Source organism: Mirounga angustirostris, unplaced genomic scaffold (genome assembly GCF_029215605.1).
Source record: "Mirounga angustirostris isolate CCGP_5_RB_7025 unplaced genomic scaffold, mMirAng1.0.hap1 SCAF_6, whole genome shotgun sequence".
NCBI classification, from domain to species: Eukaryota; Metazoa; Chordata; class Mammalia; order Carnivora; family Phocidae; genus Mirounga; species Mirounga angustirostris.
Genome location: NW_026991714.1, coordinates 2426923 through 2450098, shown reverse-complemented (window position 1 = coordinate 2450098; position 23176 = coordinate 2426923). Strand labels below are relative to the sequence as shown.

Below are 23176 nucleotides of genomic sequence, written 5' to 3'. Positions count from 1 at the left end.
TCTAGTTAGCCTCTGGGAGGTGTGGTAGTGGATCCGGATTCAGTGTCCTCGGGCGGTGTAGACCCTGTGGGTTCCACACCGGCGGGCCCCCATTTGAGTAGCCCCTCCCCCGCCTGCCTTCCCGCCCCAGCTGCGGCAGCCTCCGCAGGGTTGTGCTCCCCCACTGTGGCTCCCAGCACCTGCCGGCCTTGAGCCTTTGTGCGGCGGCCCTGTAGACGGGCCGCTCCTCGGGAAGCGGGACTTTCGCGGGCTGTGAGCTCAGAGCGCGCCGTTCGCCCGCACCTGAACACCTACTAACACTTAATCCCTGGTACTTTCAGCTCACTCAGCCACTCAGCCTTTTGGGGAACGTTTATTGAGTGCCTACTGTGTGCCAAGGGGAACCAGTGTTGAGTACAATACATGGTAACTGCCTTGGAGGACCCCGCAGTCTGGTGGGGGAGGCAGAGATTAATCAAACGATCACATGAAGAAACAACACATTCCAGAGAGAGCTGGTACCCTGAGGGCCTTCTCCAGGCATCCGGTGAATGCACACAGCTGTAATCCGTGCCAAGCAAGAGGGGCACTTCCATGGAGAGAGGATGTGAAGGACAAACAGCAGTGAACAGGTGAGTGAAAGAGAAGAGGACGGATGTGCAAAGTCCCTGTGGTAGGAAGAAGTGTGGCCGGTAGGACCTGGAGCCCAGGGTGACTGGAACAGAGTGACAGTGAACACAGTTCCAGCTGAGGCTGAAGAGATAGGCCAGGCCAGCAGAGCCCCTAAGGCCTCTGACAGTTTTGACTCTGGCCCCAGAGCCATGGGGCGCCCATGAAGACTTTCAGATGGAGGTCAGGTAACCACCTCGTATTCTGAGCAGTGGGTTGGAGCACGTACCAAGTGGATGCAGGGAGGCCAGTGAGGCTATTGCTAGAGTTAACTGGTTTGGGCTGCCTCTCGACTACACAGTGAGTGCCCCAGGACAGGCTGTGGGCCTCGAAGCCCTCTGAAGCTATACACACACACACACACACACACACACGGAGCCCAGCCTGGGAGTACACAGAAAAGGAACCCAATGTACATTTTTGACATTAATCTGAAATCAGACTTTTCTAGCAACATTCATCCCACCAGTTTATGCACAAGGGCCCTGGGGCCTTGGGGAGCAGCAGGTTGGAACATGGACGAAAGGGAACGCGGGCTTCCTGCTGACCACGGTGTCCTGCGCTGGAAGCTGGGAGCCAGGCCCTGTCCCCTCCACATTCACTTCCTCTAGTAAACGTGCTCATATTCGCGGTCTGCCGGTCCTCTCCCTGCTCCTGGCAGGGTCCAGCAGGCTCTGTCCCCAACCTCGGGCAGCAAAGAACAGGCATGCTGGTGCCCACATGCCGTCCTGACCCTTCAGCGGTCCTGGCGCCGGAGCGGGGGTGATGGGGGGTGTCGTACTGGAGGCAAGTCATAGTGTCCCGGGATGTGGCTGTTCTTGGGTGAGTCGTAGTGGCCAGGGGGCAGGCCCGGAGGCAGTGGGAGCTGGGAGCCCACAGAGTCTCGGTCTGGGGACAGAGAGGGGACAGGATGGGGGGTGGCTCCTCCCTCCTCTTTCTGACCGCAGCCTCTCCTGCCCACAGCCAGATGGATGTGTGTCCCTCCTCCGCTGCCAGTGACCTCCTCCGAGGCCACCCTGACCTTGTCACCAACCTTGTTCCCCTCTTTCCTAGGTACCAACTCCACAAGTCAGGTGCTGTGCGACCCCCATTTCAAATCCTCAGCCCTGTGAGGTAGGCCCACTGCTCACGGGCTCTGAGAGGCAAGGTGATTTCCCAAACATCGTGCCTGGAGTGAGCCCAAGTCCGAGCCCATAGTCCATGCTCTTGCTGCCACGCCATGCCACCCCTGCTCTCTCTCCCTCTGACCCTTCCTTCCCCCTCCCTGTCCTGGCCGTCCGTCAGCCCTGCCCCAGCGGAGAGGGGGGCTCACCATAGGTCAGAGGGCTGGGCTGTTCATAGGCGCCACTGTCTCTCTGTGGCTGGGGGCGGCGCCACCTCTGGCTGTCCCAGAGCTGAGCGGGCTGCCTGGGGGGGGACCCTGAGGGAGGGCCTTTCATCTCCACGTAGCTGCTCTCCCGGGGGCTCCCTAGGAGGCTGGGCAGGTCCCGGATGGTGGCGTAGGGGTTTTCGCTGCTCAGGGAAGCCAGGCTGGCCCCCAGCCCCTCCTCAGAGATGGGCCCTAAGGACAGAGGGAGGAAGTCAGGCTCCGTGGGGCCCTGGCTCCTAGCGCCCAGCTCAGCCCGCTCCCTCGCCGCTCTCTGCCCATGCCTTTGCTAGAGAACGGGCCTGGGCCACCATGGCTGCTGCAGCTGGGGCTGTAGCTTCGGTCCAGGCGGCCGCTACCTGAGCAGGAGGGAGAGGAGGGGGGCAGTGACCGGTCAGGCTCCCACCTCCTCTGGAACTGGAGCCTCCCACGCTCAGATGGAGCGGGATGCCAGGCTGCACACGGCCACCCCAACCAAAGGCCTCAGTCTCCAGGCTCCTACCCCTGTCCAGAGGCCCTGGTGGGGGCTCCCGGCGGTGCTTCCAGTCAGCAGGCAGGGTGCTGTGGTTATCCAGGCCATGCGCACCCCCTGGCCGCTCGGGGACCTGGAGGCTGGCAAACAGCTGACTGCCTGGAACCTAATGGGGGGAGGGGGCGTGGGATAGGGAGAGTAGCATGTCAGGATGGAGCCTCCCAGAGAACCAAGTCTGTCTGTGCCCACCCCTCTGCAGCGCCCCCCCGCCGGCACTGACCTTGTTAGGGGGCGGGAGGTTCGGGGAGCACTGTGACAGGGTGTGGTAGCTGGGGTTGGAGTAGTAGTGACTGTAGCTTGGGGGGACATCTGCATGGACAGACACAGGCGCGTGGTGACCTAGCCGGTCAGACAGAGGCCCCGGCCCAGGAGAGCTGCTCTGTCCCAGCAGGTCAGTAACCAGCCTCTCTGACCTCGCCTCTCCCCTCCAGCGCCCCACTTCCCATCTTCCAGGTCCGGAGTGGGGACACAGGAGCCTTGCCCCCCCACACCCCCAGGCTGGCTCACCTGGCATGACGTACTCGGAGCTGTCCAGGCGCCCGCCGCTGTAGGCCACCGTCAGGTGTTGATGTTCCTTGCCTTTTTGCCAATGGCGGTAGCCAATGAACAGCGCCAGCAGGGCCACCACCAGGGACCCCAGCACTGCGATGCCAATCACTGCCCCCAGCGAGTTATAGGTCACCGGAGAGGTAGGCATCATGGTGAAGGGCTCCTGGTTTCCTAGGGGGACAGGGTGGCCACTCGGCACGTCTTGGTTCTGCTGCTACGCAAGGGGCGCACGCACAGGAGAGGCCCCAGTAGAGAGACCGGGAGTATGAGGGGTCTGGGTCCTGGTGCCCTGGGGACAACGGGGCCCTAGAGAAGAACTCACCAATCCTGCAGGGGGCACCGCTGTCCTCTGGGGGACACACACAGGCCCCAGTCTCCGGGTGGCACCTCTCTCCAGGACTGCATTGGCATGGCTGGGAGCAGTTGGCTCCGAACGTCCCGGGAGAGCAGCCTGGGAGGGAGGCAAGGAGGCGGGTGGGGCGAGGGGCCAAAAGCTGCAGTCTCCTCCTTGGGCTGGGGGGCGGGGCATGAGTCCCCCTTCTGTGGGTACCTTCCAAGCAGAGGTGTCCCGTCCAGCCTGGGGGGCAGAAACAGCTCCCATCCTGGGGGTGGCAAGTGCCTCCATGGCGGCACTGGCAGGGCTGGGCACAGTTGGCTCCCCAGTGTCCTAGAGGGCATGCTGCAGGGGACAAATGGCTGTCTGGCAGGGCAAGGCTGGCCCCCGCTGGACGAATGCCCCGCCCCCAGCCTCATTGAATCTGCTCAGCCTTGGTCTCCCTGGGACACCAAGGTTTTGAACCAGAGCTGCCCACGGATGACTCATAGATGTTTATCACATGCCCAGCTGCCCACTTGAACCTGCGCTTGGTTATCTAATAGCCATATCGAGATGGGGTGCCCAGGGCCAGACAAGCAAAGGGCACCATTACTACCCTGTATTGCTTAGCTCTGGATTCTTTTTTTCTCTTTAACCTAAGACAGAAGTAAGCGTCCATACTATTTGAGGTATAATTTCTGTGTGCCTGACATTAGCAAATAATTGTAACCGTAGCCGGCACCGAATTCTGTGGGGACCCTCCACTCCCTCACGCCCCTCGACCGCCGCCCCTGAGCCCGCACCCAGCTTCTTCTGGGTCTCCGCTTCTCATTTCTCCTTTCTAACACTTGCTGTACTTTGTTTTTTGGACTAATCTGTTCCGTGATGTTCTTTATATATTTATGGGGGGAAGAAGCCACATATAAATAAATATAAATTGAAAACCGCAGAAGCAAAGAAAGAACACGTCCAAAACCAAGCTTAGGGGTCCCCCCATGCCCGGACAATAATGCCCTTCCCAGGCCGCCCTGCAGAGGGTCCAGGGGACTTGTCTTCTGCAAGTCTCGAGCTGCAGCCCGAGCATCTGGGTCATTATATAGCGTCCGTATTCTTTATATAAACTACTGAATCAAAGTGGGCCGGGAGGCTTTCACACGCGGGAGCAGCGGCACCGAAGCCTCTGGTCCTCAGCCCAGCTCTCAGCACGCATGCGCTCTCGCACACAAGCCGCCACATACGCTGGGAGCAATCAGGGCCTGTCCAGCCGGCCAGACAGTAGCAGGTCCCGTCCGAGGGGTGGCAGGAGGAGTGGTTGGCACACTTGCAGGGCACACAGCGTTTGCCATAGCGGCCGGGCTGGCAGGCTGGGGGAAAGAGGCCGGTGGTGACTGGGGGCAGGGACCACCCCTCGCTCAGCCCTGGACCCCACTAGCTCCCTCCCTCCCTCCTTCCCACTGCAGAAGACACCAAGAGGGGCAGCGGGGGGCTTCTGGCATCTGACATTGCCCTGCACCCTCCTGCTGGTGAGCGGGGGCAAGGAGAGGGAGCCTCACATCTCTGGCAGGAGGGGCCTCGGAATCCGGGGGCGCACACGCAATTGCCGTTCTCGGGGACGCAGGTGCCCCCATTCTTGCAGGTACAGCTCTTACTACAGTTGGCTCCCCAGAAGCCGTCAGGGCAGGGCAGGTGGCAGCGGGTCCCTGTGGGACAGAGTGTAGGGTGAGCCTGGCCGGCACCCCCCCCACACATCCACAGGGGCTCTTCTGGACACTTCTCCTGTGGGATCCATCCCCCAGCTCTGGGGGGCCTGGGGCCGGGACACCTCGATGCTCACCCGTCCAGCCGGCCTGGCACCGGCAGTGTCCACGAACAGGGTCGCAGCCGTCAGAGTGGTCACACTCACAGCGGCTGGCACAGCCTTCACCAAACTGCCCCTTCTTGGAGAGGGAGTGGAGGGCGGGGCAGGCCAGTCAGCTGGGGGGGTCGCTATGACCCGCCCTCCCCTGGGCAGACAGGCTGTTGAGCACTTACCGGGCAGGGGAGCTGGCAGTGGGCCCCGTGCCACCCAGGGGTGCAGGTACAGGCTCCAGTTTGGGGGCTGCAGGCTGCCTCGTGGGCACACTGGCAGCTAGCATTGCAACCAAAGCCCCAGGTTCCGGGCGAGCAGGGCACGGAGCAGTTACCACGCTGCCAACCTGGAAGAGGGGCCCCGCAGAGAGGCATGGGGATCCGGCCCCCCTCCCGAGCAAGCACACACGCGGCATCAGCTGTGCCAGGCTCTGTGCCGCGACCTGGGGGTGGGGGTGCGGGTGCTCGTGGCCCACGCAGGAGGCAAGCATGTACACGGTAACACGCTCGGGGGCTGCCAGTGGTGCACCGCTCCCCTCTGGGGCCTGCCTCTCCTGCAGAATGGGGGGGCTTGGCAGCAAATCCCAAACCAGGTAACTAAATGCACAGATCATGTGTAAGACTACAGGGAGGAGTGGGGACTGGAGACCGGAGGTGGGTTACACATCACCCAGGGCCAGCCAAATACAACACATCCGCGTCAGAACGCAGCCTAAAGGTTGCCAACGGGCCACCCGGCTGGATCTCAGAAGCCCTTCCTGGCCCTGCCAGTGCGTGGTTCTAGATGACTGAGGGCGAGGGATGCTCGCCCGAGACGTGCCTTCTGACCTGGGCCTTTAAGCACAAGTAGGATTTTTGTGGCTGAAGAAAAGCAAAGTGGATTTTCCAGGAAGGAAGTAGCCTGGCTACTTTCCCACCGTCCAGCCGCTGCCTGCGGGCTCCGCCCTCACCCTGCAGCCTCCACCCCGCCCGGGGCCCGCCCCCACCCTTGGGCCCGCCTTCTCTCCCGTGGCCCCGCCCCAAGGCCTCTCCCCGGAGGCCCCGCCCCATTACCCTCCTTGCAGACGCAGGCGCCGTCGACGGGCGAGCAGGAGATGGCGTGGTCGCAGGAGCAGCGCGCCTTGCAGTCGACTCCATAGGTGTCGGGGGGGCAGAGGCTGGCGCAGTGCGGGCCCTGAAGGCGGGGGGCCTGTGAGGGGGCGGCCCGGCCCCTCCGCCTTGCCCCCCCGGGTCCGCGCCGCGCCGCGCCGCGCCTCACCGTGTAGCCGGGCGCGCACCGGCACAGGCCGCTGTCGGGCTGGCACGCGCCGCCGTGGAGGCAGAGGCAGTGCTCCTGACAGCCGGGCCCGTGCGTGTCCTGCGGGCAGCTCTCGTTGCAGTGCAGGCCGGCCCAGCCCGGCAGGCACGAGCACTCCCCGCTCATCGGGTGGCAGCTGCGGCGGGAGCGGGCGGCGCCGTCGGACGGGGTCCGCGCGCGCTCCCCGGGCTCCCGGCCCCTCGCGCGGCGGGCACGGGGCTTCGCCGAACCGCGGGACCGTTCCGAGCGCGCCCCCGCCCCCTCCCCCGCCCCGAGGCCCCTCCCTCCCCCTCCTGTGACACCTGTCCCGCCCTCGGGCCGGCCTCCGCGGCTTCAGCACCCAAGTCCTCCCCCACTGGCGTCCGAGCCTTGAGCGCGCTCCCGCGGCACACCTGAGGCTGTGTTCCGGGTCGCAGGTGCAGGGCTCCTGGCAGCTGAGGCCGTAGAGGCCGTCGGGGCAGAGGCGCTCGGTGCAGCGGTCGCCGGTGAAGCCGTGTTCGCACAGACACGCGCCGTTGGCCGGGAAGCAGCGCGCGCCCTGGGCGCAGTCGCACGTCTCGGCACAGTCCTGGCCGAAGCGGCCCACGGGGCACTCCTCACGGCACCTGGGGGCCTGCCCAGTGAGCCTGGCGGCGCCCGTCCCCTCGCCGCTCCCGCCCTCGCCAAAGCCACTCACCGATCCCCCGTGTAGCCCGGAGCGCAGCGACACTGGCCAGTGAATCGGTCACACAGGCCACCATTGTGACAGTGGCACTCTTGGGAGCAGTTAGGTCCGTGGAAGCCCTCTGGGCAGGGCAGGGAGCAGATGGTGCCCTGGAGAGGTGGAAGATGGACAGCCCCTCCCCATGGGCACAGGACCCCTTGATACCCCCATACCTCAAACCCCTGCAGGGTCCACAGAGCCCACCCCCTTCACACACTTCCTCCTCCCAGCCCCGCAGAGAAGCACCCCATCGGCTCAGGCCCCACCCTTCCTACCATCCAACCAGGTGGGCAGCTGCAGGAGTCCTGGGAGGCCTGGTAGACACCCCCATTGTGGCAGGGATAGGTGCTGGGGCAGAAGCCAACGGTGCCCGGGAGACAGGACGTCTCACAGCTGCTGGGCAAAGCGGCGAGGTCAGGGTGGGCGCCAGCAGCACCAGCCGCCCCTTTGCCTCCAAGGGCTGGCCCCCTGCCCCCTGGCTCCCTGAGGTCAAGGAGCAAATCCTGACCTCAGAGCTCAGTGTGGCATCCAGTTGTCGGGTGCCACCCGCCTTCCCTGTCGGGGACGGGAGGAGTCAGAAAGGAAAGGTTTCCGGACCAGACACGGTGGGGACAGCCAGCACCCCAGATGGGCGTGTGCCCCTTCCACTCTGCTCCTGCTCTTGCGGGGGGAGGGGCTGCAACTGCCTGCCAGTTTTTCTGCCCCAGAGGGCTCCCCTCTGGAGCTGCTCTGTGAGGCCCGGTGCATCTCTACCTAGTGCGTCTCCCCCCGCTTGGCCCCGCACCTCCTTTCGACAGGCTTCTCTGGGACCGTGTCAGCCCCACTTTGCGACGCCCGCCCACACACGTGCAGGTTCGTCTGCACAGCGAGCCTTCCGGGAGCATGATACTGTTGCCATCTGAGACAGGGAACAGCTCACGACGACTCCGCGACTGGCTCGGGGTTGCTCAACTCGCCAGGGGCAGAGCTGGGACGAGGACCTCGGCCTCTCCGTTCTGTCCCATTTGGGACCAAGTCCGAGTCCCCTCCTATCCCCACGTGTGCCCATGTGGTCCTGTGTCTGCGACCCCGTTATGCACCTGGGCCCCATTCTCCCTGGGGGGCAGAAGCAGGCTCCGGTCCGGGGGTCGCAGGGCGCTCCGTGGCACTGGCAGGGTAACTGACAGGCAGGACCGTACTGGCCGGAGGGGCAGGGCTGGAGGCAGCGTGGGGGCTGCAGGCCGGAGGGGCAGAAGCAGGCTCCACTCTTGGGGTCACAGGAGCTGCTGTTCCCGCAGTGGCAGGGCTTGTCACACTGAGGCCCCCACATGCCTGGGGCACACGCTGCAGGATGAGGAGGGGAGAAGGGGGTCACCGGGGGTCTCCCCCCCAACGTCCACTCAGTCCCCGGCTCTGTGTCCCAGCCCGCCCCCCACACCCGTGCCCCGTGCCACACCTCAGAAAAGGCAGCTGGCCGCCGAGGGGCTCTGGGGCGCCTGTCCTAGGGGACTAAGCACCCGTGCGCGGTCAGGAGGGTGCAGCCCGTCCCGCGCCCCCGCAGCCGCCCGGCACTCACCACTGGAGCAGTCACCACTCCGCCAGCCCTGCGCGCACTGGCACCGATCGGGAGCCACACAGTGGCCGTGGACGCACTCCTGGACGCAGAGCGCTGCGCAGAGATGGAGGGAGTGAGGGACGCCTCCCCTGCCCCCACCCACCTTTCCTCCTCCGAAGCCAGCCGGGCCCTGGGGGCCTGGCCCTCCCAGAGCAGCACTTCTGCCTCGGAGAAGCGGCCACAGAAGACAGGGCCAGCAACCCAGGCCAGAACTTGACAAAGGCTCCGATTCCAGGCTCCCCAGCCCCTCAGTGCGACTTCTCCAAGCACCAGGCTGGGAAAACAGAGAGGGGCTCCCGGGCGGGACCAGACTTGGCTGTGTGCAGAGAGCGGGCGGCCGGCGGGGAGTGGGTCGCGCTGGGTAGGAGTCTCTATGGGATGAGGGAAGGGGGAGAGAGGCAGAGCAGGCTCCTGTCGGGGGTCTCGGGGCATGGGGGGGCCGGGCAGGAGAGCCTGGGCAGTGACAAGTCAAAGACAGACAGCAACAGACAGACAGGGATGGGAAGAGACAGAGACTCAGTGACAGAGAGACACGAAGGCAGCCCCGAGACAGACAGACAGAGACAGAGATGCTCAAACACAGGGAGAGAAGCGCAGGGAGAAACATGGGGTCAGCCAGGACAGAGGAGGCTAGTGGCAGCTGCTGGGGGAGGGGGCGAGGACAAGCCCCGAGGGGGCAGGGAAGCGGGCGCTGGGCCCTCCCTCTCCCCCTCCCTGGCCCCACCCAGACTCACGGACACAGGTGCCCCGGCTCTCGTAGAAGCCCACACAGCACCGCAGACGCTTGCGGTGCTCTGTCCTCACCACCTGGCGGTACACCGGCCTGTAGACGACCCTAGGGGACCCCGAAGGTGGCCCTCAGTGCCCCCTGCTGAGGCCGGCCACCCCACCACCGTGTGGCACCACCCTGTGGCACCACCGTGTGGCACTGGGGAATCCGGGCAAGGCTCACCACTCCAGGCAGGGTGGGGGGCACAAAAGGAGCATTCCCTCACTGGCCCCCCAACCCCCCCACACACACACACGCACACAGGCCCACACAAGCCCACACAAGCCCCCCCACCCCTTGAGTGCTTCCTCGGCACTCCAACGTTTCCGAGAAGAGAATGAGGCTGTGGAGGCCCAGGGCCCGTTGAGGCAGCACGCAGCCCACGGCGGGGGGACGGGTGGGCACTCACGTGGGCTGGGGGCAGCTGTGGGGGCTCTCCCAGGGCCGGTCGCAGGGCTCCGAAGGGAGCAGGCTGAAGGGGCGGGAGTGGGACTCCTTGGTGGTGGTGGTGAAGCTGCAGGACAGGGATGGGGCCAGGGCTCAGTGTTGGGGGGAGGCCTGGCTGCCCCAGGGCACTCTGGAAGCAGAGGTATGAGGGCTTGGCCATGCTGAGGAATGCTGCCCCAACATGGGGGTTTGCTCCCCCAAGCCTAGGAGGAATGCCTATCCTGGCCCCCTCCGTTTGGAGGGGTCCTCCCAGAGTTGGAATATTCCTGGGACACCCCCCATCATTGCCCCCTCCTCGCCCTATTGGACCAGAGCATTCCATTTCTCCCTCCTCCTCCTCCCTACAGGGGAGATTGAGCTAGAATTGATTGCTGGGCGCAGCTGATGGAGATGGGTGAAGCATTTCTGGCCAAACCCCAACCTGGGCCTCGTTCCCCAACCCTGTCCCCTTTGCTCCCCCGGAACCAGGCCCCCTGCTTGCTCCATAGTGAATGGCTCCCACCCTGTGCTCTGTCCTGCAGCCAGCTTCCCACAGGGACCAGGGGACAGGGATGAGGAAGGGACAGGGTCAGAGGTAGCCCATGCAGGGGAGGAGAGAGAGCAGGGGCAGAATCAGGAGGGATGGGGGGGAGCTGGGGAGAGGCAGGGAGGCAGGGAAGGAGAGGGAGAGGAGACCCCATAGACAGTAGGGGAGCTGGGGAAGCAGCAAGGGCCCCTTACCTTTCCCAGAAGCTGCAGGTGTTGGGGTCGTTGGGGTTGAGGGCTCCAGCCAGCCCCAGGCCCAGGGCCAGAAGGAGGGAGCACAGAGGGGGTAGCATTGCGAGGCCAGGCGCTGGGGCAGGTGACGGGCCACCGAGTATCTGCAGGGACCAGAAGGGGGTGTGCAGAATACCCGAGGCTGCCGTCATGGGAGGGCTCTGCTCCCAAGGTCGCATCCCTGACCAGGTGGCTGTTCCCTCTGCCTGGCCGTCCTCCCTCCGTTCTTCTCCTGAGTCCTCACCTCTTAAAGTCTCCCCGAAGTGACACCTCTCCTTCCCTGCAGACTGCCCCCACCCCTCCCAGCACCATTCTCTCACACAGGGCCCAGGGCCTCTAGAGGCGGGGCTCCTGCCCTGGATCTCTGAGCCCTGGCCACCCCCTGCCCAGGGCACAGGGATGCTGGTGTGGAGGTGGGAAGCTGGAGCCAGTGGGGAAATCATGCGGGAGGCCCACCAGGGCTCCGCTGGAGGAAGAATTTCCAGGCACAGCAGCCTGTCGTGGAACCGGCCACTCGAAGGGGAGCTTCCTGTCACTGCATGCATGCAGGCGGAGGCCAAAACCCCTCTGATGCAGCTGGGGGCCGGCAGCTAAGAGGGCTGGGAGTAGGGCCGGTCTGGGTGACCTTGAAGGAGGCCCCTCCTAACCACTGGTGTCTGGTGCATGTCCACGGGCTTCCGGGAGCCAACAGTGCCCGGCCAGAGAGGACACGTTAGGAGCCTGAAATCACGCTCGCTCGGGGGGGATTATTGACACCAGGGACACTGCCAAACACCACAAACCAGGGACAACCCCATCCCCACCCCACCAGCAGCGCACCACTGCCCCCAAGTCCCAGGGCTACGGCCCCCAGGCCGGCCTCAGATGTAAGCGGCCCCCAGCTCCCTCCGACCACCGCCTCAGCCATCTGGAAGCAACTCCTCTCGGCCTCTTCCTCCGCCCTGGCCTCACCCAGGCGGGTGGGGAGCCGGTCAGGACCTCAGCAGGGCTCAGGAGGGGCTGAGCTCCTGAGTACCCACCCCCGCAGTCCGAGTCAGATTGTGTTCCATGCTCCTAAAACTTGCCCTGCCTCCCGGCTCCCTGCCTCCCTGAGGCGCCCACATCTGCTTATAATTTTCCCTGAGAAGAGAGAAAGGTCGCGGTTGCTGGCCCCTTCCCCCCCTGAGTATCTCTGGAATGCCTGCTGCCTGGCCCCACCCCACGCCCCCCACCCACACACTCCCAGGGCCCCCCAGCCGCTCTCAGCCCTCCAAGTCGAGGGAGAGAGATGCGCCCCGACTTAACCCCATGTCACCCTCTGCTGCCCCCCTGCGGGATGACCGGTGGCCCTGTCACAGCTCCCCCAGGGCACGCGTCCACCACTGGCCTCCTTGGTGCTCCTCCCCCACCCTCAGTCCTCGGGGCACTCACCAGGCACCCTGTGGTCTGAGAAACTCTCAGGAGCCAGGGGTAGGGCCTGGGGGGCCTGGCAGTGTCCTGGGGGATCCCAGCGCTCAGGATATGGAGCCTGAAAACAGGAAATCAAGCCTGGCTGGCGTGTGCGTGTGGGGGGGAGGGCAGCAGGGAGTGGGGTCATGGGCTCCCTGCTCCCCAACCCTGAACTCAGAGGGTGGGATGCAGGGGACAGGGCCAGCGGCTTGTCTCCTGAGCTGAGCACACAGGCCCCGTCTGAAGGGGTGAGGGGGAGACTCAGCCTGTCCTCAGAGAGCCAGGCCTCAGTCATGAATGTCTGTCCCGGGGGGCAAACCCCCCACCGCAACCTCTGCATCCCCCCATCCCCCTCCCAAACAGACTTGGCTCCTTTTGCCACCATCCCCAAACTATCCCCTCCACCCCTGCCCTGCACGGGCCACCTTCCCAGGTCCAGGCCTGCCTCCAGGGCCCACCCTGTGGGCTCCCAGTTGACCTCGTCCCCGCGGGGCCTCCCTTGGCTGCGCCCTGGCAGGATCCTGAGCCTTCACACACCTCCCACCTCCACCCTGTGTTCACACTGCCCTCTGCCTGGGCCCTCAGCTGTCCTCAGACTGGGGCTCGGTCTGAAGGGATCCAGATCCAGATCGCCACCCTGCACCCCCCTCTCCTGGACCCATGTCCCCAGAGCGTGAGGCTGTGGGGGGGCACACACCCCACAGCAGGAAGGACCTGTGGCAGGGCCAGGGGCCTTCACATCAGCCCCTCCCACCAGTCACTGCCCCCAAACCAACGTCTAGAGGAAATGGTTCACCTGCCGGCTTCAGGAGGTGGGCAGGGGAGGGTTAGGAGGGCTCCAACCCCCATCCCAGGGTTGACCTTGATAACGGGTGATCAGGGGCTGGAGGGGTGGGGGATTCTCCTTTCCCAAAGGGCCTCGGGCTCCCAGAGTACACAGGGGGCCCAGTGGGTCAGGAGCAGGGCTGGAAGTGGGGTCGGTGAGACCAGTGGGTGGTCCGCAGGGAGGGGAGAGGTGGAGAGGTGGGATGAGGATCCCGGCAGGGAGGGGCAGCGTTTGGCCTGGCCGACCTCAGCCCCTGAGGAGGGGGACCCCAGGCCAGGCCAGGAGCCCAGAGCCCCAGCCTGGCCCCCCAGCTTGTCTCCATCTGAGACTTTGTCCCCTACGGGCTGGGGAACCTGAGGCCCTGGTCCTGTCCCTCCCCAACACCCCCAGGCCCACCAGCACCGGGGCCCACATGCCTACACTCCCCCCCACCCCGGTTTTAAATCAGCAGCTCTGGCTCCCAATCCGCACTCACAGAGGGCGCCCCAATCCCCCTCACCGTAGGCTCCTGCCTGACACCTTCCCTTCCAAGAACGCTCAGGTGGCCCAGGCATCCTTTACTGTGTGGAGGAAGGTGGGGAGCCGCGCCATTTCCCAGGTCTCATGTCAGGCTGCCCTCGGTCCCCCACGGGAGGCAGCACTGTTTGACAGGTGAGAGCACTGGCAGGAGTAAGCACCCTGCCCCGGGCCACAGAGCCCGCCGGGATCCAAACCCAGACTGCTGGCACGAGGTCCCGGTGGTTCCCATCAATGCAGCCCAGGCGGGGAATCCCAGGGGCTTTGCATCTCTCTGTAACAGTCTCAGTTATGCAGAGGGGGAGCCGGAAGGGGGCGGACAGGAGAAGGGGGGGCCCCCGCCACAGAACACACCAGAGGCGTGGGAACGGGGATATGTTTGCAGTCAAGAATGAGTGGAGCTTCTCTCCTCCACCTCGAGATGCAAGGCAGCTGGGCCCCTGGCCAGGCCCCGAGTTGCCAGGCCGGAGTGGAGCACGGCCTCCCCCAGCCCTGCCCCGGGGGCCTCCAGGCCCACACGCAGCTGGCCCCAGCCCTTCTTCCGCTCAGCCTGATTCCCTCCGGTGGGGAGCCCCTGTTCTTCTGCTGCCCCAGCCCCCTTAGCAGGAGGGAAAAGAGTCTGGGTCTTCGGGAGGGGGCAGAGCTCCTGGTGGACAGGAGGTGATCATCGTTTTGGTAGGAGGCGAGAGCAGGAGGGCCTTCCCCGCCGGCTCCCCTCCCCAACTCTTCTCTGGGAGGGGGACAGCGGAGGACAGCCTCTGAGCTGGGCAACGAATCACAGTTCTCAGCCCCCCTCTGTAAAAGGGGGTGCTAGCTGCAGAGCTGTCCTGCACATCAACACAGGAGTTAATACAGATGAAGTGCTGCGAGATCCCTAACATGCTCAATTCACGTTCGTGTCTCCCCACCTCCCACACCCTGTCCCCATCCCCACTGCCCTTGGCCCTGTCATACCCTTTGGGTATTAATTCCAAGAAAAGCTGTTTCTTGGTTTTTTCTGAAGAACCCCCAGGATGATCCGGGAATGGGGCCTTAGCTGCTGACACAGAGGAGGGAAATGGGGGTGGGAGGGGGCCAGCCCCCCCACAAAACCTGATCCCTCAGAACAATGGGCTGCCCGCCAGGTACATCTTCAAGCCAAAGCAGGTTGCTGAGACAGGACGCCTGGCTTCTGCTGCCCCCAGCCCCCAGCCTGAGCGCCAATCCCTGGCGCCCCCAGCCCCTTCTCCCATCTCTCTGTGTCCCCCTCCCGTCGCAGAGTCCAGAGGTCCTAGTACTTAACAAGGCATGTCACCTGAGCCCTGTAAGCCTCGATTCCCCTCTGTAAAATGGGAGAGTGGCCCCCACAGCTCGCGGGGTGCAGTGGGGGTTGAACCGCTAGGGCCGGTAACCATCCTGGAGCAGAGCCTCAGACCAGAAGCTGCTCTGCAGTGTGCGGGGGCACAGACAGAACCCCCCAAGTTCTAGGCTCTTGGCCTCTTCCTTTTGTTTTTGTTCTGTTCCTCATCAAAAACTCTCTGCTTTCTGGCAACTGGGGGTCTCAGTCGGTGGAGCGTCCGACTGGGCTCAGGTCACGATCTCACAGTCGTGAGCTCGAGCCCCATGTTAGGCTCACGCTCGGCGCAGAGTCAGCCTCGGATGCTTCCTCCCTCTTCCTCTGCCCCTCTTCTCTCTCTCAAGTAAGAATAAATAAAGTCCTTAAAAAAAAAAAAACCTCTCTGCTTTCTGCCTTTTTTGTCTTCATCAGTTTCTTGGTCTGTGTCTTTCTGCCTCTCTCCTTCCTTCCTTTTTTTTTTTTTTTAATTTATTTATCTGTTTTGAGAGAGAGAGAGCAGGGCGAGGAGCAGAGGGAGAGAATCTCCAACAGACCCCATGCTGGGCGCAGAGTCAGACATAGGGCTCCATCTCATGGCCCCTGAGATCACGACCTGAGCCAAAATCAAGAGTCGCCACCACCGACTGAGCCACCCAGGCGCCCCTCTTCTTCCTTTCCTCTATCACGGCTGCCAGGCACAGCACGGTTGTGCGGTGCGTTCTCTGCACAAGGGCATCCACCCTCGGCGTGCAGCGGAAGCTCACCAAGCCATGTCTCAGCTTAGCCACGGGGGCCTGGCCCCGGGTCTACCTCCCTTGTCTGCGTCTGTTTCTCTGTGCCCTTTCCAAGCCCATCTTGGCCATGGAGACAGGATCACTTAGTCCTCCCCACTCAGCAGTGAGACCCCCACACAGGGATGCACCCCGGCCCCCATGCCACTGAGTCTACACGTGTCCATGCTTGCACACACAGGCACAGAGCCCCGCCTACATCCAGCCAGGCCGCCAGGCACTCCAGGCTTGTCTGCCGGATGGAGGGACAGGAAGCCTGTGTGCTGGCCAGAGGCTGGGCGGGAAGAGGGCAGGGGTGAGGGGCCGGCCTTGTGTTCTCTGTGGCTCAGGAAACAGAAGCTAGAGGGTCCTCAGTCCGACCTGTTTACTCATCAGGAAACAGGGAAACTGCGGGGATTCTGATTCACCGAACGTCTATCGCGTGCCTCCTGGAGGCTGGCGCCAATGCCAGGCCCGCCCGCCACGGCCACGGCCTACATGTGCCGCCGTCTGCCGTCCTCAGTCCCGGGAGGGCCACAGAGGTCTCAGGAAAGCGACTTGCCCGGGGCCAACTGGTGCTCAGCGGCAGCAGCGGGATTAGAATCGGGTTCAAAGAATACAGCACTGGGTGGAGGGGAACCCCCAGGCGACACAGGCCGGGAGGGACTCCCCTTCTGGCCCCCCGCTCCCTGCCACCCCCAGATACCCTCAGAAAGGGCCACTCCTCTCTGGCCACCGCTGCTGTCTGTGGCTCCCCACACCACCACCACAGGAAAGGGCACCAGGAGCCAGGCCGGCCAGCGGTCCCCCCTCCCAGCCCCTTCCAGGACGCCGCCCGGGCCGCACACTTGCCGCATTCCTCCCGGCCTGAGTGCCGGCCTGCAGGCCCCCGTGGCCCAGAGGGGCCCTGGGCCGTTCTCCCTGGGGGCCGGCTCCAACACCTCCCCAGGCCCCAGCCAAAGGGCCAGCACCCGTGTCCCTCCTCTGGGGGCATGTGGGGCCGACCCAGGCCAAGCCAGGAGTCCACAGCCCGTGGAAGCCTTGGGGTCTGCTGGCCTGGTTGGGGCCGGTGTTGGGACTGCAGGTTTGTGCTCTGGCTTCCCCAGCAGGCTGGGCAGCCTCCATCCGCTCCTCTCCGAGGCCATGAGCAGGCTGGGCGCCTGCGCCATGACCATTATGCCTTTATCAAGGTTAGTCTTCCCCACTGGAACAGAGCTCTATGGGCTCAGGGTGCTTTCCTGCCTTCCTCACCTTCCTCGCTACTGTCCCCGGCCCCGGCCAGCAGGGCATGCAGGGATGCCCGGCCCCCAGGACGTGGCCTCCCCCCGACCTCGGCCCCTCAGGCAGCAGCCCTGGGCCCTCAAACCCAGGACTGGCAAGACGCCGGAAACTGGGGGAGTTCATAGAAAGCCTCCACCCTTATAGAGTGAAAGGCAGCCCCAGACTGCCCTCCTGACCTCCAGCAGGCATTCCTCCAGCGGCCTCTGAGTTCCTAACGGATGAGCGCACAGTCCTGCAAGGCTCTGAGTCACCTGGGGAGGAGGAGGTGTGCCCTCACGGCCTGCACCCTTATCCCGGGCCTCGGGCCTGGGACGCCGCCCCCTCCCTGGCCACCCACACGCTTCCCCCGAAATCAGAGGCACTGGGCCCCTGATGCCCTATGGGGGGGTGGGAGACAGAGAGAGGGGAGGGGACCCAGGAGGCCCCATGTTCCAGAGCCCCCCACATGCCGGTTCCCTCTAGAGACCTCTGTCTTGGCTCGCGTGGGAGAGCTGTATCTCCAGCCCTCGTTAAATGTGGGCCAGATGATTTCTGCTCATTCTCTCCGCAGTCCTGAAAAGTAGGTGCTATTGTGCTTCCCATTCTATAGATATAGAAATATCCCAGAGAAGGTAAACAATCTGCCCCACAGGTCACACAGCCAGGTGAGGGCAGAGCAGGGATGGGGACCCGGAAGCCTGTGCTAACCCTTTACATCCTCCCCCACCCCACGCCCACCCCCATCTTCCCTCTGGTCTTCGGACTCCCCACTCTCCTCTGTCTCCACCCCTTTCTGTTCTTTCCCTGGGTCGCTGCTCTGTTTTCCGAAGTCTGCCCTTTCTTCCCTCTGGCTCTTGTTTGCAATGTCACTGTCTCTGTTCTCTTATCTCTCCTTATATCTCCATCTTTGCCTTTCTCTCTCCTTCCTGGTCTCCCCTTCCTCCTGCTGGCCTCTCCGTGCCCGATTATGTGCCAGGCATGGTGCCGACACCTTCCCGAGCTAGGACGGCGGGGCTAGGACTTCGGGGCTAGGACTTCGGGGCTAAGACTTCGAGGCTAGGACTTTGGGGCTAGGACTTCGGGACTAGGACTTCGGGGCTAAGACTTCGGGGCTAGGACTTCAGGGCTAAGACTTCGGGGCTAAGACTTCGGGGCTAGGATTGGGGCTAGGATGGCGGGGCTAGGACTTCAGGGCTAGGACTTCGGGGCTAAGACTTCGGGGCTAGGACTTCGGGGCTAAGACTTCGGGGCTAAGACTTTGGGGCTAGGATTGGGGCTAGGATGGCGGGGCTAGGACTTCAGGGCTAGGACTTCGGGGCTAAGACTTCGGGGCTAGGACTTCGGGGCTAAGACTTCGGGGCTAAGACTTTGGGGCTAGGATTGGGGCTAGGACGGTGGGGCTAGGACTTCGGGGCTGAGACTTCAGGGCTAGAATGGCCAGGCCCTCCTGCGTCCAGGGAGGCTCTTTCTCAGTGTTTCCCAGGCCACGCCAAGGAGAGGCTGGAGAGCACAGCAGCGGCTGCCCTGCCAGACCCCAGCAGCCTGACCCCAGCACCCTCCCCAGCAGCTTGGGGTGGGGGGCAGGCAGACAGCAGTGCAGTGACCTCTGTCTGCCTGGAAAGCCAGTTTCCTGTTCTGGGAAAGTCTGATAGGGAATGGGGTAGGGGAGTGAAGAAAGATGTCAGCCCTGGGTTTCACCTCCCAGTGAGGAGAGGGGGCCAGAGAGGTGAGCCTGGCCTCCCACCCAGCTCCTAGGCGCAGGCAAGGAGGCTGGGTAGACGTGGGGGGCTTCAGACGTGGGAGAGGTGCAGCAGGGGACCGGGGACAGGAAGGCTGCCCCCACACTGGCTCACATGCAAATGCACACAGGCACTAGAGTGTGGAGGGGTGGGCTGGGGTTCAGGGAAGAGCCCCCTGGCCGCACCATCCCCCTGCCCAGGCCCAGCTGAGAGCTGACCCCTTGCCCAGTCCTGCCTGGAGCAGACGTCTGGCCGAGCCTGGGAACCTCGGGCCACCACAAGTTGTTCCCATCCCTGGGGACTGGGGTCACAGCCCAGCCCCGGGAGAGGCCACTCATGCAAGGTCAGGACAGGAGATCGAGGATCCAGCACGGAGGCCAGAGATGGGTAGGGCTGAGGGGTGGCCTTATGAGGGCCCCGGCTCCTGGGGCCGGCCACCCCCACCCCAGCCTTGCCACCGCAAATGATCTGCCCCCGCCCCCCCAAGGCTTTCTGCTGATGCAGACGCGGGACGGGAGACCTGCGGCCAACTTCTCGAGCTCAAAACTGGCAAAGCCAGGGGCGCCAAGGAGCTGTACACCTGGCCGCGTCCCTAGCGCTCCTGCCGGGTCAGGTCAGGTCTTAGCACCCGCGGCAGGAACAATAGCCCCGAGCAGGCGCTGTGCTAAGAGGAGACAAGTTTTTGTTCCCCGGAGCCTCCAACAACCCCACGGGCAGGCACTGTGCTCTGTGAGTCCCCTCTTAGAAAGAGCGACTGAGGCTCAGAGGACCCACGGCCAGGAAGGGGCAGAGTGGAGGTTCGAACTCAAGCGGCCTTGATTCCAGAGTGGGCGCTCTCAAGGCTCCCCTCAGCCTAGTAGAGGACCTGGTACCCGGCTCTCCGGCCGCCCTCCCTCCGCGCCCCCCGCCCCACAAGTCGCTCCGGGGGCCTCGGGAAGAGGCCTCATTTGCATGCCACTTACGTGCTGTCCCCCGGAGAGGGCCACCCCAGTGCCCTCGGCCCCTCCGCGGCCCCCACCCTCACGCAGGAGAACCCCCCATCCGCAGCCCTGCCCCGGGGCAGAGGGGGCGCGGGGCGCGCGGGGGCGCGCAGTCACTCACCTGCCTGGACCCGGGCTGTCGCCGGCCTCGGGTGGGGACCGCCCGGCGGCCAGGAGGGGACGGCGGGGAGGCGGGGCGCGTGGCCCGCGGGGCGGGGCGGGGCAGGAAGGGGGCGGGCCCCGGGCCCCAGCGGGGCAGGAAATGTGGAGGGGGCACCGGGGAGGACGCGGGAGCTGGGGGAGCCGGGGAAGGGGGCTACGGGCGCCCGGGGCGGGGGATGCCGGGGGAAGGGGACGCTGGGGGCCTGGGGGCTCCGGGGAAGGGCGATTGGGGGAGCCGGGGGCTGGGGTCGCCGGGGGAGGGGGCTGGGGACGGCTGGAGAGGGGGACGCCGGAGGAGGGAGGCGTTGGGAGGCTGAGGGCGCCGGGAGCCGAGGGAGGTGTTGGGGTGGCAGCCTGCCCTGGAGCGGGGAGGGTGGGGAAGGGGGGTCCCCGGAGCCGGGACCCTCTTGGTTCCCCAGCAGCAGCAGGGCCCCGGGTTGCTCCGCCTCCCGCGCCTCAGCCTTCCAGTCTGCAAAGTGGGGCTGTGACGGGGGCCAAAGAGCCCGTCTGCAGCGGGCACCTTCCCTGGGCGGTCCGGCGACCGCGGGACCCGAGGCGGGCCGCGGCCCAATGTCCCCTCCTCCGCTCGGGCCAGAGGAGCCCCGGACCCGCGGCGACCCTGGGCCCAGCCTCCACCCCTGCCCGGAGCCCGCCTGCTGCCGGGCGCCACCTGGCGGCCACAGCGCGCACCCGCGCCCCACTCTTGGGGCCTGGGACTGCAAGGTCTCTGAGCGGACACAGACCATTTTTGTGACGAGTACCGTTTGCTTTCATCCTCGCTAGCCCTTCAGGTGGACTGCGTCATTGAATCCTTTTTTTTTTTTTAAGATTTTTTATTTATTTATTTAACAGAGAGAGACACAGCGAGAGAGGGAGCACAAGCAGGGGGAGTGGGAGAGGGAGAAGCAGGCTTCCCGCCGAGCAGGGAGCCCGATGCGGGGCTCGATCCCAGGACCCCGGGATCATGACCTGAGCCGAAGGCAGGAATTCTTAACTCGAGATCGGTTTCATTTACAGGATGAGACGGCTGTCCCGCCCGGTTAGGATGCCACTAAGTGGCTTTGCAGTGGTCTGGGCTCCCGCCCCAGGTTGCACCGCCTGCCACAAAAAAAAAAAGCTACAATAGTTCAGAAAGAGCAAGGCAGGAACACTCCTCCTTGGAGATTTTTTAAATCAACTTTACTGAGGTATGACTGACAAACCATAAAAAACGTATCCACTTAAAAATGTACTGTTCGATGACACTTTTTAAGATTTTTTAAATTATGGCAAAATCTACATAACAAAATTTACCATTTTAACCATTTTAAAGTGTACAGTTCGGTGACATAAATCATCCATATTGTGCAACCACCATCCATCTCCATAACGCTTTCATCACCCCAAACTCGAACTCTGTCCCCATTAAATGCTAACTCCCCACTCCTCCTCTTCCCCCAGCCCCCGGTCACCTCTATTCTACTCTGTGTCTATGGATTCGACTACTCCTGGTACGTGGCAAAAGTGGAATCATACAATAGTTGTCTTTTTGTGTCTGGCTTATTCACTTGGTTTGATGTCTTAGTTTGATGAGTTTTGACAAATGTGTTATCCCGTGTAACCACCACTTCAATCAAAATAGCTTTTTAAAAGTAAGCTCTACCCGCAAAGTGGGGCTCAAATTCACCACCCCGAGATCAAGCATTACATGCTCCATGGACTGAGCCAGATGGGTGCCCCAGTCGACATAATTTTTAAAAATTTTTCTGGGGCGGGTGCCTGGGTGGCTCAGTTGGTTGAGCGACTGCCTTTGGCTCAGGTCATGATCCTGGAGTCCCTGGATCGAGTCCCGCATCGGGCTCCCTGCTCGGCAGGGAGCCTGCTTCTCCCTCTGACCCTCCCCCCTCTCATGTGCACTCTCTCTCTCTCATTCTGTCTTAAATAAATAAATAAATAATAAATAAATAAATAAATAAATAAATAAAAGAAATACAATTTATTTAAAAAAAAAATTTTTTTTTCTGTACCTGCCAGGTCCCTGGATGGCTCAGTCAATTAGGCATCTGACTCTTGATTTCGGCTCAGGTCATCGTCTCCAGTCGACTCCAGATTCTCTCTCCCTCTACCGCCCCCCCACTCTAAAGTAAATAAATCTTTTAAAATTCTTTCTGTCCCCCAAAATTTCCCTCGTACCCCTTTGCAAATAATGCCCCACGCCCACCCCCAGCTCTGTGAAATCTCTAATCTGCTTTCTGTTACTGTAGAATTGTTTGTTCTATTATTTCGTATAAATGGACTCATGCCATACTTACTTATGTCTGGCTTCTTTCACTCACCATAAGGGTTTTGGGTAGCTCATTGCTCCTTGTCACTGAGTGGCATCCCACTGTATGGAGAGTCCACAATTTGCCTTATCTTTACGCGCCACTGGATGGGACCTGCTGTTTCGTTTCCGGTTTTGAGCTACTGTGACTAAAGGTACTCTGAACGTTTGTGTACAAGTCTTGTGTGAACGTGTTTTCGTTTATCATGGTAGCTTTTTTTCAAGTAAGCTCTACCCCCAGTGTGGGGCTCGAACCCATGACCCCGCGATGGGGAGTCGCACACTCTGAGCCAGCCAGGCGCCCCGGTCCCGGTAGCTTCTTTGGGGTGGGATCGTGGGGTTTAACAATGATGAATCTGTTATGTATTCTGGCTTCGAGTCCTTTATCAACAACATGTCTTGCGCATAGTTTCTACCTGAGAGGCTCCTGTCTGAGGGAGACCAGCAAGTGCTTCGGGGAGGTGTGGGTGGGGAGAGCACGCTGGCAGGTGCAGCTTACCTGGCGCAGGGAAGGGCGCGAGACAAGTTGGCGGGTGGCGGACCAAAAGTGTCCAGCAGGGGGCAGCAGAAACCAGCGCACAGCTCCGGGCCCGGAGGCCCAAGATCATAGAGTTCAGCACGCCCGAGGCCAGAGGGGCCTTGAAAGTCATGCGATGCAGCGCCTTCTAGGGGCCAAGGGGGGAACCTGCGCTCCGCCCTTCACCTGCGCGGTGTTCTCTTCCCTCCACGTCCAGGTTCAGCGCGAGGGCGCTTTCTCGGGGACCCTGTCCAGCCTCTACCTCCCCCCCCACTCTTGCATATGAACGTTAAACTTGTCTCACCTGGGCTGAGTGTTCTTTTTTTTTTTCCCCAAGATTTTAAAAAATTTATTCATTTGGGAGACTGAGAGCGAGAGCCTGAGCCGGGGGAGCGGCCGCCGGAGAGGGAGAAGCCGACTCCCCGCCGAGCAGGGAGCCCGGTGCGGGGCTCGATCCCGGGACCCCGGGATCATGACCTGAGCCGAAGGCAGCCGCCTAACGGCTGAGCTACCCAGGCACCCCTTCACCTGCTATT

General features: G+C 63.1%; 1 protein-coding gene across 4 annotated transcripts; it reads right to left on the bottom strand.

Annotated features, from left to right (window-relative positions):
- Positions 1 to 336: 336 nt before the first annotated feature.
- PEAR1 (platelet endothelial aggregation receptor 1) lies at positions 337 to 19887 on the bottom strand. Of its 4 annotated transcripts, none has more exons than XM_054507871.2 (24): positions 19781 to 19887; positions 12236 to 12332; positions 10790 to 10929; positions 10032 to 10136; positions 9588 to 9688; positions 8815 to 8907; positions 8339 to 8582; positions 7535 to 7652; positions 7233 to 7369; positions 6949 to 7161; positions 6518 to 6692; positions 6313 to 6433; positions 5443 to 5606; positions 5246 to 5348; positions 4965 to 5111; positions 4650 to 4775; positions 3646 to 3774; positions 3418 to 3546; positions 3054 to 3266; positions 2767 to 2855; positions 2517 to 2652; positions 2299 to 2373; positions 1961 to 2209; positions 337 to 1536 (listed from the first exon to the last, which is right to left on the bottom strand). In XM_054507871.2, the coding sequence occupies exons 3-24, from the start codon at positions 10885 to 10887 to the stop codon at positions 1385 to 1387; spliced, it is 3117 nt and encodes a 1038-aa protein (XP_054363846.1). In that variant the 5' UTR covers positions 10888 to 10929; positions 12236 to 12332; positions 19781 to 19887; the 3' UTR covers positions 337 to 1384. The 4 variants fall into 4 exon arrangements, with proteins under 4 accessions (XP_054363846.1, XP_064449817.1, XP_054363848.1 ...); XM_064593747.1 differs by lacking the exons at positions 12236 to 12332; positions 19781 to 19887 and adding exons at positions 17138 to 17212; positions 17428 to 17513; XM_054507873.2 differs by lacking the exon at positions 12236 to 12332 and having other exon boundaries at positions 19781 to 19859.
- Between the last annotated feature and the right edge of the window lie 3289 nt (positions 19888 to 23176).

Bases quoted from the DNA above. Each gene is read 5' to 3' on its own strand.
- PEAR1 (XM_054507871.2), bottom strand. From the start codon at position 10,887: ATGCTACCCCCTCTGTGCTCCCTCCTTCTGGCCCTGGGCCTGGGGCTG. The intron at 6,434-6,517 runs GTGAGGCGCGGC...CCCCGCCTTCAG, and splicing joins GGTGCGCGCCCGGCTACACG to GGCCCGCACTGCGCCAGCCT. The intron at 2,856-3,053 runs GTGAGCCAGCCT...CTGTCCATGCAG, and splicing joins CTCCGAGTACGTCATGCCAG to ATGTCCCCCCAAGCTACAGT.